The sequence below is a fragment of the Giraffa tippelskirchi genome, chromosome 6, assembly GCF_054371585.1.
Source record: "Giraffa tippelskirchi isolate mGirTip1 chromosome 6, T2T-mGirTip1v1.2.pri, whole genome shotgun sequence".
Lineage (NCBI taxonomy): Eukaryota > Metazoa > Chordata > Mammalia > Artiodactyla > Giraffidae > Giraffa > Giraffa tippelskirchi.
The window spans coordinates 45,987,526-46,004,754 of NC_137280.1; the positions used below are offsets into that span (position 1 = coordinate 45,987,526).

Below are 17,229 nucleotides of genomic sequence, written 5' to 3' on the forward strand. Positions count from 1 at the left end.
TGGTGCTTTATCCACAAACTAAAGGTTAGAGTCCAGACTGGAAATCAAATCTGCTCAAAAGCCAGGCTTTTTTTATTATGTCTTATGACTTGAGAAAAATAAATCTCCATTGTTTGTAAATTCAACATAAAAGAATGTAATGCCAATTTAATAGTACAAAACACTGGAGAGACAAGTTACACCTAAGAGATCTTAGCGCCCTTCATTTGATGAATGGGGAAATAAGATCCTGAATATTTAAGGGATCTACTTGAAATATAACAATAATCCACTGAACGTAGAAATAAGGCATGCTATGGTGTACCAGATTAAGATTCCACTGAAGAGAATTTTAGTTACTGGAGCAAGAGTATCATCTCTAAGATAGTCTGCATGGTCTGCAGGAGCTCCTAGAAGGACTCAGAGAGCTGCTGTTGTTGCTGTTTTGTCATTCAGTCATACCCAATTCTTTGCGACCCCATGGACTGCAGCATGCCAGGCTTCCCGGTCCTTCACTCTCCTGGAGTTTGCTCAAACTCCTGGCCATCAAGTCAGTGATGCCCTTCAACCATCTCATCCTCTGTCGTCCCCTTCTCCTCCTGCCCTCAACCGCTCCCAGCATCGGGCTCTTTCCCAGTGAGTTGGCTCTTCGCATCAGGTGGCCAAAGTATTGGAGTTTCACCTTCAGCATCAGTCCTTCCAATGAATAGTCAGGGTTGATTTCCTTTAGGATGGACTGCTTTGATCTCCTTGCTGTCCAAGGGACCATCAAGAGTCTTCTCCAGCACCACAGTTCAAAAGCATCAGTTCTTCGGTGCTCAGCCTTCTTTATAGTCCAACATTAGCTGTTACCCAACATTAGCTCAAGGCTCTTAATGTCCAAAATTCTTGAAGGAACTCTCTGTTTTGTAACTGTCATGCCATCAGTCATCTGTTCCTGGTCTTGTCTTAACCCCATGAGAGTCACTCTGAACACACATAAAGCTGTCGGTAAGCTGAGCAAAAATCCCTGTTAGCCACTCAAAGAAAGCCCTAAGCATTCCCACTCCCTTACCAGGGCCTGAATTTATCCTCCCTGACTGTGTCCCTTTGTTTTCTGTGCCTCTAGAGTCTCATCAGATCACAGTTTCTCTTTAACTTCTCAGAAGGGACAAGGCCTGAATACTGTAAAGCTTCCCCCATGCGCTCAATGTGGTGAACTGAGGTGTGCAATCAGGTACTTGTTACAAGTTTCCAACCACTGGCTGGGCCTTGCTCCAGACAGCATTCCCTCTAAAGTCCTAAAACTCTCAAATCACTGTATGGCTGTGTCTTAGGCAATCATTTTCAAATCTGACTCAAGGAGACTACATTTTGCCACTCTTTTTCGAAACTGACACTCATCTTCTCTGCCCTGTACCTGGAACTGTGGTCATATCAGATTTGCTCCCACCAGCTTCCTCTGTCCCCCCGCTCCGTTTGTCTCTCCCACTCCAAATTCTATAAGCCCACCAAAGCGGTGAGGCTGCGACAGCCACTGCTAAGACTACAAAGGACATAGTATGGACCACACAGCCTTATTCCTTTGAGTAGTTAACTGGCCCTGAAAAGTGCAAGAAATAGCAACACTTTTAAAGGAATCTCTCATTTCTGAAGGAGCCCCAATTTTTAGGATGCACAGAAAGAAGAAACAAAATTATGACAGATTCCATTTCCCTAGAGAACCAAAAAGAGTCTTATGAAGGTTTTATTTTGGTCAAAATCCTGGCAGAAGTCACTGACAAATCCTGCAGTTTAAAGCAAGTTTGGTGTTTCTCCCAATGTTTGAGTGACAACAGAATGGCAAAGCAAACTTTCCTCCATTTTTCTCAACCCAGCAGGACAACTGTTTGCAGGAAAGGAATTATCATCACGAATCAACTGTAAAATACACAACCATTTAAACTGATTGAAACAAGTAGCATTCATGCTGAAATAAGAGTGACCCTGAATACTTGAAATGAAAGAATATAGACGAGGAGGAAGAGAAGTCAGATCCCAGTTAGCATTTTAAAAGGTTTATGGTAAAGAATGGACAAATAGGAGCATTTCCTGGGGTGAGTATTTGAGGTTTCTTTGCAAATCTGAAAGGATATAGGTTAGGTCTAAATGGAAACCAACATATTGAAGATAAAAAATAAATTAGTTAATTATAAAGCCCTAAAGATAAAAGCAATCCCCTTGGATTTGTGTGATAATATTGGGTTGCAAACATTTTAAATCTTCTTACACTTTAAAAATATAATCTCAATTGCTTACTTTATAACAATAAGAAATTATCCTAGTTGAAAGCTCTTGATCATCTAAATTAAGTCAATTTAAACAAAAAAATTTAGTTTATTCTTTTGTTGTTGTTGTTGCTAAGTTGTGTGCAACTCTTTTGTGACTCCAGGAACTGTAGCCCATCAGGCTCTTCTGTCCATGGAATTCACCAGGCAAGAATATTGGAGTGGATAGCCATTCCCTTCTCCAGGGGATCTTCCCAAACCAGGGATCAAACCTGCATCTCCTATATCTCTTGCACTGGCAGGCTGATTCTTACCACTGAACCACCAGGAAAGTCCAGTTTATTATAGTTTATTATAGTGCTAAAGTAATATATGGGCTCTCCTTGGTGGCTCAGATGGTAAAGAATCCACCTGCAATGCAGGAGACCCACATTTGATCCCTGGGTAGTGAAGATCCCCTGGAGAAAGGAACAGTTATCCACTCCAGTATTCTTGCCTGGAAAATCCCATGAACAGAGGAGCCTGGCAGGCTATAGTCCATGAGGTCGCAAAGAGTCAGACACAACTGAGCGACTAAGCACACAAAGTAATACAGAGCTCCAACTGCATGAACTAACTGACAATCAAAATTACTACAGCTGCAAACAAATTACAGATTCTGAATATCATTCTTCATTGGCTTTTTTGTCATTTCAAAAAAATCTTTCTTTGGTGAATCACGAAACCATAAAATTTTTCATCTTGAGTGGACCTTAAAAATCATGTCACAGCCAGTTTCTTCATCTTTGAAATGAAGAAATTCAAATTTAGAGAGATGAAATAGACTTAGAATGAAATTCACCATGAGATACCTAGTTTAGCGTCTGAAAATAATAATACCAGAGCACAGGTTTGGAATCTTTCTCTCTCCAGGACTCAGGCTATGGTTATGGACAACTAACTGAAGTTAAGACTGGAGAAAGGATTATCACACTGCACATACACTGAGCTATCGAAGTTTATGATATACACCATTGTGGTCAGCTCTATTGCAAAGCTTTCAGGTTGAAGCTAAGTCAATTAACTGCCCCTTTAAAGATATTTAAAAAGAATAATGACAGCATTTTTTGGAAATAGTTAGAGTCCTCTAGCATTGTCTAGAAAAAGGACCATTTATGGTTTCATCCAATGCCAGTAATACTATGCACAGCATAAGACATAACAAAACTATTTTAAGATCAATTGTTGAGTCCGATGACTGTACCTCCCAGCCTTCAATATGAGACTGCCACTCCTCTAAAACTTCCAACTTTTCCATCTGTCTCTTGGCCTCGTTGATGTTGGAACAGACGGCTTTCATGGCTTGGAGAGCTTCCATGACTGCTGCATAGTCACTGTGTTTCCTTGGAGTCCGCTTAAGCAACTCCTGTTTATATACAAAAAACAAATCGCCCTTTGATCTTCAGCTTTCTGGGACAGCAGGTTCAGACTGACCAGGAAATGAAAACTGCAAGGATCGTGAGAGCCACTTTCAGAAGTGACATCACAAACTCCACCAAAATCAAGACCAAAAAAAAAACCACTGAATGAATAAGTGTCACCACCTGCATACACCATAGTCACCTTAATTTTTCCCTTAAATTTTTAAATTTCCCTTAATTTTTAAAAAATTTTTCCCTTTAGTTTTTAAAAACTAAATTAAATATCTCCTTTCAAACTGTCAAATATCTCACCTACAGCATGTAACTTTTAGTATGATTTATAAGTTTTTATAATTTTTATGTTTGACTTGCACTCCAAAATGAGGACTTCTTTATATGTTAATTTCATTTCTCTAGTGTTTAAAAGAATGGTAAATCATCAAACGAATAGGTCCTATAATTTAAAAAATAATTTAAGTCCCTTACTTTCTAACACTTTTTGAGAAACTATAAAGAAGTGTCATAAATAAAGCAAAATTGTAAAATGTCTTATATTCTAGTAAAACAAGTAATTTAATACTCCATCATTAAAGAAGCAATTTATGCTGTTTTTGCCAACAACTTGGTTGTTTCTCTCTCAGTTTATTGTCTACAATGAATGAACTTCTATATACCCTTCAATAGCTTTTTCCTTTTTTTTTCTTTTTATTTTTTTTTCCTTTCAGGATATCAGAACTAGAGTAATCTTTAATCTTATAAAAGGTCTTATTTAGAAGCACAAAATTAAACATCTTCACCCACAGTCTAGACAGCTGTGACCACATTGCTTTTTAATTAGTCATTTGTTTCCTTACGACAGTTGCCATCATCATGTAACTAACACAATTAGAGAAATCCGGAGGCAAGTCTTGAAGAGAATTTTCTAAATTCTTAACACAGTGGGAAAATATGCAGTTGTTATGCTCTCTTGATGTTCTTTATTGTTGAAAATTCTGCCATCAACTTCGACCCTGCATTCAAAATATTCACACTCTGCTTGATAGAACCAGCACCAAAAAGATCCACATTACATCACTGCCAAGGCTAGGTTTAAAAAGTTATGCTGGATCACAACTCCATAAAAGAGAGATGCTGGATTCTCCAGAAACCCTCAAGTGTAGAGTTACTTGTAAATTATATGAAGTGGTGACGGCAGTCTACAGGCTATGATCGGGGGCTCCCATGGGCCTGTGCCAAGTGGGTATCTCTGGAGTTGAGACATGAATTTAGATACTGTGAGACAGCAAAAGAAATGACCAGTAATAATCTGTCAGTTACTGGCTATGAACCCTGTGCTGGTTGGCCAATGCAGTAATTTCAAGTTCTACAAATAAGACCAAGGTATCTTTTCTTTAAAACACTGCCTAATCCTCTAATGTTTTCTAATGAATAAATAAAAACCATCCCAAATTAAAGAGAATACCAGCTCAGTTTTTCAGTTGATGGTACAATGGAGAAAAATATCAATACCAATATATCTACTGCACAAGTAGTTTTTTCCTGTTCCTCTGTGAAGATAATTTTTCAAAAAGCAAAAAGATGTCATTTCTCCACGACTTGAAGATGCTCTGAACTGACCTTTCTTCCTAAAGCAAGGATATGTCCATGTTCCTATCTCTGAGGTCACCTGAGGTCATCCTTGATCAGAAATGAGTTGATTTAGAACAACCACTTGACTTGATATATTTCTTTTAATATCACCATCCCTTCTGATTCTTAAAACATATTCTTGGGATTCCAAAACCAGGAATAGGAATAAGAGTGATGAGAATGCATGCAAATTTGTCATCAAATCAGAGGTTTGAAGGGACTACCAGCAAGATGGGAGTCACATTTGCATCAACCTGTCTACTCCCTGAAGACTATACCACAGTTCTACAGACCTAGACATCCCTGTACTAGCTTCTGTCTGTATGAACTAACCAAGCCATTTAAACTTGTTTCCTTTTAATAAGAAATCCTTTTCAAAGAAAATTTGCATTGAAATCTAATGTATGCAACTGACAAAAACTATAATGAAAAAATGTATTTTTAGTTCAAGTTCATAACATCTATTTCTCAAAAAGTAAATCAATTAAGAATACCAGTTAGTATGTCCATAGCATTTCTGAGTTTGTTTTTTAATTTAGATACTAAGAAGTAGTTAATATATTAAAATAAATCAGAATCAAATACACATTAGTAATAATAACATTTATGGAGTGCATACTACGCTAAATGATTTGTATAAAATAGCTCAATCAATTATTAGGTACTCCTTTATGTATATGAATACCTACATGTATACATAGATATACATACATTTATACATTCTTTTAGGTATTTATTATAATTTCATATCATCATCATTTCTGTTTCATACATGAAACCCATGCCTTTAAGAGGTTAGATTACAATCTCACTCATGCAGCTAGTAAGCAGAAGGCGTAAGACTTGAACTCAGAACTCAGATGTTCAACCACTACCCCCAACTGGCTATTCAGATGTCACATTTCCAAAAAAAAATCCTTTCCAGAATTGCTATTCTAATCTATTCATATATCCTTATATTATGAGCAATATTTAGTACATTACAATGTGTTTTCCATAATAAAACTTCTGGTCATTTGTAATGAGGCCATGGACCTATGACCATAGGCATTTCCTGTCTTCCAGAGGCAGAGTTTTCCTATAACTGTCTTTCCATGTTCTATCATTCATTATCCCATGTGACCCACTCCATTACCTGTAATAATGACTGAAAAACCAGACTCTGAGATTATGTAACTTAGCCTTAACTTCATTAGCATCAGGAAGTCACCAATGGTTGGGGAAAGGAAAAAAATACACCAACAGCAGGTTTACTGAAGATAAAATAAAGTGCTATATAAACTGGTCATAATGTACTTAATGGGATTTATCTTGAAACTACCTTTAGTTACACTAAAGGTAACTCAAACAAGTATTTTATTTTTATGAAGAGCACAAAAAGTCTCTACTCCCAGGACATTTGTTCCCTACTCTCTATATAAATTAGTGACAAAATAGCTATTTTTTCCCAATAACTATATTTGTCTTTTCTTTAGAATGTCAGACTATTTAAAAGAAAATTTTTATTTTTAAAAAGATCATCAGCAAAAATATACGGGTACAAGGGAAATGCAATAATGAAGAAAAGACATAAAGTACCTTCAAAAGTAGAGGGTATTTGCATATTCTTTGTATTGGCGTTACCAAGTACCCTTCCAGAGGGACATCTGTGTTCTTCCGTCCTCCGAGCAGCATGCAGTTCTGGGGTGGAAATACAGACAACGAATTATATTTTTAAGCCTGATTCTCTCATAAACTTTTCTGCTGAAAACTTGTGAAAGCATTTCTCTATATAACTTCTGTCTCTGAGAAACGCATGTGTGTGTACATGTTCAGTCGTGTCTGATTCTTTGTGACCCCATGGGCTGTAGTACACCAGGCTCTTCTGTCCATGAGATTCTCTAGGCAAGAATACTGGATGGGTTGTCATACCCTCCTCCAGAGGATCTTCCCAACCCAGGGATTTAACTTACATCTCCTGTGTTGCAGTCAGATTCTTTACCACTGAGCCACTGGGGAAGCCAGAGAAAAGCACATTCAGTTACAAATAAAATTTACAGGAGAGAGAGGAAAATATTTTGCATTTCAGATTAGAGACCAAAATGTGTTTTGAGTCTTTATCTTGAAAATGAATTCACATATATCCACCTGAGTATGAAGTCTGAGGAAGAAGACAGAAAGTGAAAGATGGAGGAATGAATTAATGGAGAGATGTTGAGTGGATGGATGGATGTACTAATGGATGGATGTGCTGACAGATGCACACGTACATATACACATCATGCTTAGGGAGAGGTTGTATGGTGATGCAGAAGATCAGGTCTGAAGATGACTGGGTTCTCCTCATGTCCTGCCATTGGCAAGTGATGCAACTTGGACCAATTTCAAGGTTCTAATTTTCCTCTCTGTTAAACAGGCCAGTTTTAATCCAGTGATCTCTAAGCCACTTTGAGCTGTAATATCTCACCAATGACACTAGCCAGCCAGTCTCAGAGAAGGAGGTCAGATATGATCTCCACAGAGGCAAGATGAAAGGAGAAAACTCAAAGCCAGCAATCACACTGAAATGAAATGGAAGCAGCTTCCGTTTACTGAAAGTGATGGTCAAAAGAATCGATGCTGATAAAGACTTGATCCTCTTAAGCACTCCATCTTTATTCTGTGTTTAAACAGCAGTGACAATATAAAAAATTAAAAAAAAAACAATTTTAAAAACAATTGTTTTAATTTAAAAATTTTTCACAAACTTTTTTTTGGCCGTGCCACAAGACTCATGAAGTCTTAGTTCCCTGACCAGGGATTAAACCTGGGCCCTGGCAGTGAAAATGCCAACTCCTAATCACTAGACTGCCAGGGCATTCCCTAAAAAATAGTTTTGAAACTGGTGTCAAAACCTGTTTCTGCAGCACCTATCATGGTGAATGGCACAGAGAAAGCAGATAATAAATATTCAACAAAGGAAGAAAAGGGCCCCTCAAGCATCATACTGATAATTTAATAACCTGTATACCACTGTCTTTTAAAATACAGCCTTACATTCAGCAAAAGGAGAGATTGAGTGCTGAGCAGGAAAGGAGATAAAAGGAACAGTGATGGAAGCAGAATAGTGCCACCCCCTTCCCCCGCCCCCACTGCCCTGAGCAACCGAGTTCAGCTCAAATCTGTGCAACCAACTGGGCAAAACCAGCTCCATGACTTTCACTTCACCAGCAACCTTAGAGCAGCAAATAAGTGTCTCATTCAAACCTGTTCTTTGGGGGTTTCAACCCCTATTGCAATCAGGTCATCAAAGTAACTCTTTCCACCTGTTATGGTACTATCCCCAGAGGAATCCTATGTACTAATAACATATCTACATACCATTCTACTTCCAGTAATGTTTTGGTGTTCCCGTATTGAGTGAACACTCCTTATACACGCAGCCACCCCCTGTACCTAGCCCTGGGCTGAAGCACCCTAAGGAACTCATGACTGTCTAACTTGCTATTGGGGCTTCCCAGGTGGCTCAGTGGTAAAGAATCCACTTGCCAATGAAGGAGACGCAAGAGATGCGTGTTCGATCTCTGGGTCAGGAAGATACCCCTGGAGTAGGAAATGGCAACCTGCTCCAGTATTCTTTTCTGGAGAATTCCATGGACAGGGGAGCCTGGTGGGCTACAGTCCATGGGGCCACAGAGAGTCAGACACAACTGAGTGACTAAGTAGCAGCAACCTGCTTTTATTTCCTTATCTGTTAGTACTACATAGACTACAAACTCCCATCATAACAGCTGAGGTTGGTTGTCATTTTATTTCTTTTTTAAATTTTTATTGGAGTATAGCTGATTTGCAATGTTGTGCTAGTTCCTGCTGTACAGCAAAGTGAATCCATTATACATACACACAGACCCATTCTTTTTCATATTCTTTTCCCATATAGGTCATTACAGAGAACTGATTTGTAGAGTTCCCTGAGCTGTACAGTAAGTCCTTATTAGACTGGCTTGTGAGAGTCACCTCTCTACTTTTGTAGACAGAAAATACATTTCCTAAATAAGCTCCTAGAGAGTCTGCCAATCCTAAAAACTTACTCAGGTGATGGCATATGCAAGTACCCAAAATTATAACATCATCACCCCATATCTGTAACCCCTTAATGTTTTCCAAAGGGTGATTGGTATTATCTCTATTTAATGAGTAAGGAAAAATGACAACAGAGATGTAATGAATTTCCTAAAGTCATCCAGACAATTAGTGTCCACTTAGTGCCAAGACAAGAACTGCCAAAGCCAGGCTCTTCCTACCAGCAGCATCCGGGACTTGGGATATGTAGCAGAGACCCAGCTTTGCTGAGAACAGAGTGCCCTGAGGGGCACAGCAGAGTTCTGAGACTTCACAGGGAGCCCCATTAGTCCAAAGGTGCCAGAACTTCCTCTGGCCATGACAGAGAGAAGAGATCAGTAAATTCTCTTCCCCCAAACAACTGATGCGTGTGTGCATGCTAAGTTGCTTCAGCCGTGTCCAACTCTTTGGAACCCTATGGACTGTAGCCCTCCAGGCCCCTCTGTCCATGGGATTCTCCAGGCAAGAATACTGGTGGGTTTCCATGCCCTCCCCCAGGAGATCTTCCCGACCCAGGGATCAAACCATCTCCTGTGTCTCCTGCATTGCAAGAGGATTCTTTTACCACTGAGCAACCAGGGAAGCCCAAAACAACTGTTATACTAAACTAAATTGTGGGGGAAAAAAACAACAATTTCAGGACTCTGGAAATCAACAAAAGCCAACAAATTGAGAAGTGTTTATTCACGAAAAATTGCTGAACTTCAGATAAGAACAGAGGACTTGGTGGCATTCTTGCCTGGGCTCTTCCCCTTCTTCCCCCTCTTACCCACCCCCACCTTCCCAACCAGGGTCATCCTCAGCTCATCCTACATGGAGGCCCTTTCACAGTAGCACTGGCCCTGCAAACCAGCTATCAGAGGGGACTGTAGAGGGCAAAAATTCCACACCCAGGAGTGTTGGCAATGTAGCACACTGCCTAAGAAAAATGGGAATGTTCACAATTATGCTAGCCTGAGACTTCGGTCCTGCTTGGGGCAAACCTCAGACTGTGTATGTGCAGAGAAGAAATGAGATGATGGCCCCTTAAGAAGAAAAACCCAGGTCTGAGTTGGAAACTGCCTGCTCTGTGAATGTGTCCCCCCACACTCCCACATAGATCCAGAAATCAGATGGATCATGATGTTCAATTTACCTCTAACAAATTCCCAACTGACCACGAAGTTAAAAAGTCAGAGGAGTGACCCCTAAAAGGAAAGACTAAGTTATAAAACAAAAACTAAGCGAAGACGGCAGCAGCTGCGTATACAAAAGACACAGATTCTCAAATTAAATCCAGGCAAGTTACTAAAAACAAAACAAACAAAAAAATAATAACCAGCCTCAGGGAAATAAGACTTCCTAAGTTAAGATGCATATTGTATTCCCTAGAGAAATTATTAAAAAAAAGAAAAGACCTGAACATAAACTCACTTTGTTTCAGCAATTCTACTCTAAGTATTTACCCAAGAGAATGAAAATGTATATCCACACACAGACTTGCACATGAATATTCATAATAGTATTCTTTAGAACTGCCCAAACTGGACATATCCTGACTTTACTAAGAAACCTTTCTCTCCGAAATGACTTCAAGGATCTTTAAGGCCCACCATTACCATACTCAATTGTTGACCCATTATTCATAAACTGGCAAATGGATAAACAAAACACAATGGAATATTATTCAGCAATAACAATGAATGGAGTATGGATACATGGTATAACAAGGATGAACCTCAAAATCATTTTAGTCAGCAAAAGAAGCCAGACATTAAAAGATTATATTGTATTGTATTCCATTTATATGAAATCTCCAGAAAAGGCAAACCTAGAGAGATAGAGAGTAAATCGGTGATTGTCTGGAGCTAATAATGGGAGTGGAAATGAACTGTATTTTTCATTTTAAATGAGCTGATCCAGGCTCTAAAACCGGATGGTGGAGATGGCCGCTCCAATCCACAGCTTGCTAAATATCACTGAATTCTACTTACAGTGAGGTTTTCACTGGCAAGTATGATGTTTAAGTAACTACCAAAATATGCATTTATTTGTACTATCCTAAAGAAATTAAACACAGATTTTTCTCTTTTTATGAACAGTGAATAAAGAATATATGTAGGAGAAAGTTCAGTCTTGAAAATTCTTTTCTACCATCCCCACGAAGTGTTTCCTTCCTGTCACTGCCCTACTTAGAGTTCTCCAAGCAGCAGTAAATGAAACTCTAGAGACTGGAGGGATATAAAAGCAATGGTAAACTCTGGCATAAACGTCTTCTCTCACTAAGAACCTGTGGTCTCGTAACTCGTCAACCAAGAGAGGGCACGGCAGTGTTTCTCCATGAACAAGCTTCTTCCAGCTCTCACTTCTTTTCATCTCATTCATTCATTTCATTTGTGTGTGTGTGTGTGTGTGTGTGTGATTTTAAGAGCATATATCAGATTGGCCAAAAAGTTCATTCAGGTTTTTCCATATGATATTATAGAAAACACTGAATAAACTTTTCAGCCAACTCAATTTATTACTGTATACATTTACTGAAGTACAGTTGATTTACAGTCTCACTTCTTACATTTCTCAAAGGACTCTCTAGCTTCCTAGCAGGGGTATGTTAAAAACAGATGTCACACAAGCAGTTCTAACACTACCCTGATGCTATTCCTTGGCTCTCAGTGGACCTATCAACAAATAACAGCATATGGTGACACATAAATATATACTTACCAAAAGGAATGTCCGGATTGTTCTTATTTTGTTAAGTTCAAAGAGTAATTTCTGTGCCTTCTCATGATTACTACAATATTCATCATAGATGCGAAACTTGTCTTTCTGTAAATTCAAGAATACATTAGAGTCATTTTATTAGCCATTTTGAAACATGAAGGGTGATGTTTATGAACAAACTTTATTAATTGTTTACTACATTTCAGGAGCCATACTGTGTGTATATAGGAATATGTTTATTTTTTCTGATCCATGAAGGGGATGGATCTAGGAAGGGGACAGACTTATATTCATTACAAACCAATATGATGTATACAATAAAAGGTAAATGAACCAAGTGGTAGCAGATTATAGACAAGAGAGCATTTAGCTTTACTGGGAGGGTTCAGTTACAGCTTTAGAAAAGATATCATATCCAGGCAAGAGAAGGGAGATGAATCTACAATTCCCCAGCAGGGAGAGGGAAGAATGTATTTTGGTGAAAGGAAAAGCATGTGTCAGATCATAGAGGAATAGGACATAGTGCCCTGCAGGTCACATGCACCAATCTGGACAGTTTAAAAGGGGTATTGACAAAGTAGACAATATTCAGCAACAAGCAACTAAGATAATGATAGACCTTGAAGATGTTACATCCGAAAGGTCATCTCAGAGAGAGATTCTCATTTGTATATAAAAGTAAGGAAGTGCAGCTACTTTCAAATAGCTGTCATATTTATTATAAAGGATTTACAAATCTTCATAGCTCCACAACACAAAACTAGGACCACTAGATGCAAACTGCAAAGGCCATGATGGGCAGTGACAGGCAGATTCCGGATTAATATAGCGATTTTTCCAACAATTAGAGTTATCACTAGAAGTGTTCAAGTAAAAGCAAGATGAGCAATCTTCACAGGTGCTACAGAAAGAATACTTTCCTAAAAGGAGAAATGTCACATCACCCTGATTTCTAAGCTCTCTTCCATCTAGAAGGTTTTCTACAAGTGACGATGATTAATATCTATCAAAGTGGTCCAAATAAAAGAGGAAGATACAGAAAATGTAGTGATCAAAGAGTAGAAGAGAAGTGTGTCCTCTGAAATTTCTAAGACATGCATTTAGAAACACTGAGTGTTATTTTATACAGCCAGTAGAAAATTGATTGAATGACTTTATTTCAAGAGATGGTATGAACCAGAAGAAAACAAACTTCAGAAATAGTTTAGCTAAATTCATGGCTGACAGATTCATAGTGTGTTACTGAGGAAATGGATGTCAGGGAGCAAGATTCCCATGTGCAACCCAGGACTCAGTAACCCAGCAACCACTCCAGCTGGCAGGAGATCTGCATTCTTTCATGAAGGGGAACAGTCTGGATTAAGTGGACACAAACACACGTGACTGAGTTGTACCCAGGGAAAGTGTCATCACCCTATACTCAAGGAGTCTCTCTCTTTCACAGAATTATTTTTATGGAATATTTTCTGATACTTAAAATAACATGTACAGAGTCTGCTCACTACATATATAGATCTAGAAACTACACATCATTACTTTATAAAAGACTAACTAGAAATCAAAAATAAATGAAAATGGATTTTGATGACAAAATACTCATACACAATTTTTAAACAGAACACTAATCGTATAGCATTTTGATAAATAAATGGATTCCAATGGGTATTCTGAAAATTAGCAACAGAAGAATGATAGAAATAGAAGCACTACTTTTCTTTTGTCAGTATGAATGCACCTTAATTCTGAAAACAATTTTCACTATACAGGTGGCTTCTTACCTTGCAAATCAACTGCGTAAATAATTTCAGTTATCATGCGTAAACAAGTGAAAACGATCACACAAGCATGACATATAATTTGAAACAACTGAGTACTGGCTTGTTCTTCTTCTGCACTGCTCTGTACAAGCCTCTGAGAAAAATTCAGATGCAAGCATGTGTGTACCTTGAGGGACCAGGTCTGTTCACCTCCAGGTTTGTCAGAAGTCAATGAACAAGGGAACATTTTGACTAATACAAGGCTCATCGCACCATTATAAGAGTGAGAATTTTCTGCCTCAAAAGAGAAATGCTCCATGTTTGAGAGAAACATAAAAATCCATTCATTATGAACAGCCTGAATATTCATTAGAATTCAAAGCTACAGCGGATGCGAAAAACTAACTCGTTGGGAAAAAAGAAAAGCCTGTTTATTCTTCACTGAATAAAATGGATGATGCGAGGCCCCCTCCCCTTTTCTGGCTCTAAGGGGAAGATTTCACTGGCCTTAAAAGACCCCAAACTGTTTTTTTGGTGTCAGATTTTACTTCTAACGCTGAATTCCCACATACTACTCTGCCAAAAGGGAAACCTTAAATGTTAGGGGGAAAAGCTTTTAAAATAAACAGAAATCGATCCTACAAAGTGAAGAAAGCAGGTTCCCACTTCTTGCTGAGCGTTAGGTTCTGGATGTAAGCACTCTTCCACGACCTTTAAGAATTCTTTATGTACTGCAAGAATATCCTCAATGTTTGAGAACAGCATCTGTAAATAAATGTGTAAATGCAATAGTGAGGCAAGCTGGAAAAAAAATCCTACGGGAATATAGTATTTTCTCTCCACATTGAGAACCCTGGTGGAGAGCTGCCCTTTCCCACCCACCTTTCCCACTGGTGGAGCTGGCAGAGCACCCATTCTGTCTGGACGTCTGCACCCCTCCCACGCAATTCTGGGAACCACCGAAAACCTGATCCAGGTTCTCAGGACAATCCCGTTACCGAATCGAAGCATGACAGTCCCATCCCACAAACGACAGTGGGCGGCAGGTAGAAAAACAGACTTGCTGGTCAGCTTTAGAGGAAGGGCTTCTCTGCCCGTAGAAGTTCTTGCTATGCGAGTCAAAGTATCGTCATGTTCCTGTGAGTAACAGGAGTCTTTTGCTTGCAACCAAAAGCACCCAAACTATTAATAAAATACTCCATGGTAAGGAGAACAGATAAGTTAGTACTCAATTCAATGGGAAATAGAAATGCCTATACAATTTGTGAGGATTTTTTATTTTCAGTAAAATAACAGAACAAAGTAGGATCCAAAATAAATATCAATGATTACTTGTACAGTTTAAATGAGTAGTAACAACTATAGCACGATTCTCATTTACTATCTTCCTCCCTCTTTTTTTCCTCAAAACTCTTCACAATTTTCCTTCCCTATGGTTTAAGAGGAAATGCTCATACATTTGTGAGCTGAAGGTATTGTGCACACATTTTCTGCACCAATGGATCATCCAAATCATTCGCTCTTCAGGAGTCAGAGCCTGGAAGTCACAATGGCCCACATCCTGCCTTCCAGGCCCCTCCAGTGATCCTCTCACACACGGTTCAGCTCCCTTCCCCTCAGAGACTGGAAAGTTTTTGGACCTGGGGTTATTTTTCTTCTTCCTTTCAAATGTTTCCAAGGTCTTGGCAAAAAAAAAAAAAAAAAAAATTCCCCGTCTTCTACACCATCCTCATAACCCTCCATTTCTTTTCCCAAATCCTATTTTCCCATTTTCTTCACTGTCATCCACACAGGTGCCTGGCACAGAACTTATTCTGTCGCATTATACTTATACTTCCCTGGCATTCCTCTCCTTGCTATTCTTTGGAACTATGCATTCAAATGGGTATTTCTTCCCTTTTCTCCTTTGCCTTTAGCTTCTCTTCTTTTCTCAGCTCTTTGTAAGGCCTCTTCAAGCAACCCTTTTGCCTTTTTGCATTTCTTTTTCTTGGGGATGGTCTTGATCACGGCCTCCTGTACAATGTCACGAATCTCCATCCATAGTTCTTCAGGCAGTCTGTCTATCAGATCTAATTCCTTGAATCTGTTTGTCACTTCCACTGTATAATCGTTAGGGATTTGATTTAGGTCATACCTGAATGGTCTAGTGGTTATCCCTATTTTCCTCAATTTAAGCCTGAATTTGGCAATAAAGAGTTCATGATCTGAGCCATAGTCAGCTTCTGGTCTTGTTTTTGCTGATTGTATAGAGCTTCTCCATCTTTGGCTGCAAAAAATATAATCAATCTGATTTCATTATTGACCATCTGGTGATGTCCATGTGTAGAGTCTTCTTTTATGTTGTTGGAAGAAAGTGTTTGCTATGACCAGTGAGTTCTCTTTGTAAAACTCTATTAGCCTTTGCCTTGCTTCATTTTGTACTCCAAGGCCAAATTTGCCTTTTACTCTAGGTATCTCAACTTCCTACTTTTGTATTCCAGTCCCCTATAATGAAGAGGACATCTTTTTTGGGTGTTAGTGCTAGACGGTCTTGTAGGTCTTCATAGAACCATTCAACTTCAGCTTCTTCGGCATTACTGGTCGGGGCATAGACTTGGATTACTGTGATACTGAATGGTTTGCCTTGGAAACAAACAGAGATCATTCTGTCATTTTTGAGACTGCATCCAAGTACTGCGTTTTGGACTCTTTTGTTGACTATGAGGGCTACTCCATTTCTTCTAAGGGATTCTTGTCCACAGTAGTAGATATAATGGTCATTTGAGTTAAATTCACCCATTCCAGTCCATTTTAGTTCACTGATTCCTAAAATGTCAGTGTTCACTCTTGCCATCTCCTGTTTGACCACTTCTAATTTACCTTGATTCATGGACCTAACATTCCAGGTTCCTAAGCAATATTGTTCTTTACAGCATCGGATTTTATTTCCATCACCAGTCACTTACATAACTGAGTGTTGTTTTTGGTTTGGCTCTGTCTCTTCATTCCTTCTGGAGTTATTTCTCCACTGTTCCCAATATGTTGCATATTGGGCACCTAACAAGCTGGGGAGTTCATCTTTCAGTGTTCTATCTTTTTGCCTTTTCATACTGTTCATTGGGTTCTCAAGGCAAGAATACTGAAGTGGTTTGCCATTCCCTTCTTCAGTGGACCATGTTTTGTCAGAACTCTCCACCATGACCTGTCCATCTTGGGTGGCCCTACATGGCATGGCTCATAGTTTCATTGAGACATTACTTTGCCAGCAAAGGTCCATCTAGTCAAAGCTATGGTTTTTCCAGTAGTCATGTACAGATGTGACAGTTGGACCATAAAGAAAGTTGGCACCGAAGAATTGATGCTTTTCAACTGTGGTGCTGGAGAAGATTCTTGAGATTCCCTTGGACTGCAAGGAGATCAAACCAGTCCATCCTAAAGGCAATTAGTCCTGAATGT

The 17,229-nt window shown here is 39.0% G+C and overlaps 1 protein-coding gene across 2 annotated transcripts in view; it reads right to left on the reverse strand.

Moving 5' to 3' along the window:
• Nucleotides 1-17,229, reverse strand: part of PREX2 (phosphatidylinositol-3,4,5-trisphosphate dependent Rac exchange factor 2) — a 278,656-nt gene that overhangs the window by 190,680 nt on the left and 70,747 nt on the right. The window contains exons 3-7 of one of the 2 annotated variants that reach the window (XM_081501826.1): nt 14,437-14,559; nt 12,038-12,142; nt 7,207-7,245; nt 6,833-6,934; nt 3,469-3,630 (exon numbers count right to left, since the gene is read on the reverse strand). In XM_081501826.1, coding sequence (XP_081357952.1) covers nt 3,469-3,630; nt 6,833-6,934; nt 7,207-7,245; nt 12,038-12,142; nt 14,437-14,559 — 531 coding nt within the window. The remainder of the gene's footprint in view (nt 1-3,468; nt 3,631-6,832; nt 6,935-7,206; nt 7,246-12,037; nt 12,143-14,436; nt 14,560-17,229) is intronic. The other variant, XM_081501827.1, reaches the window with a different exon arrangement.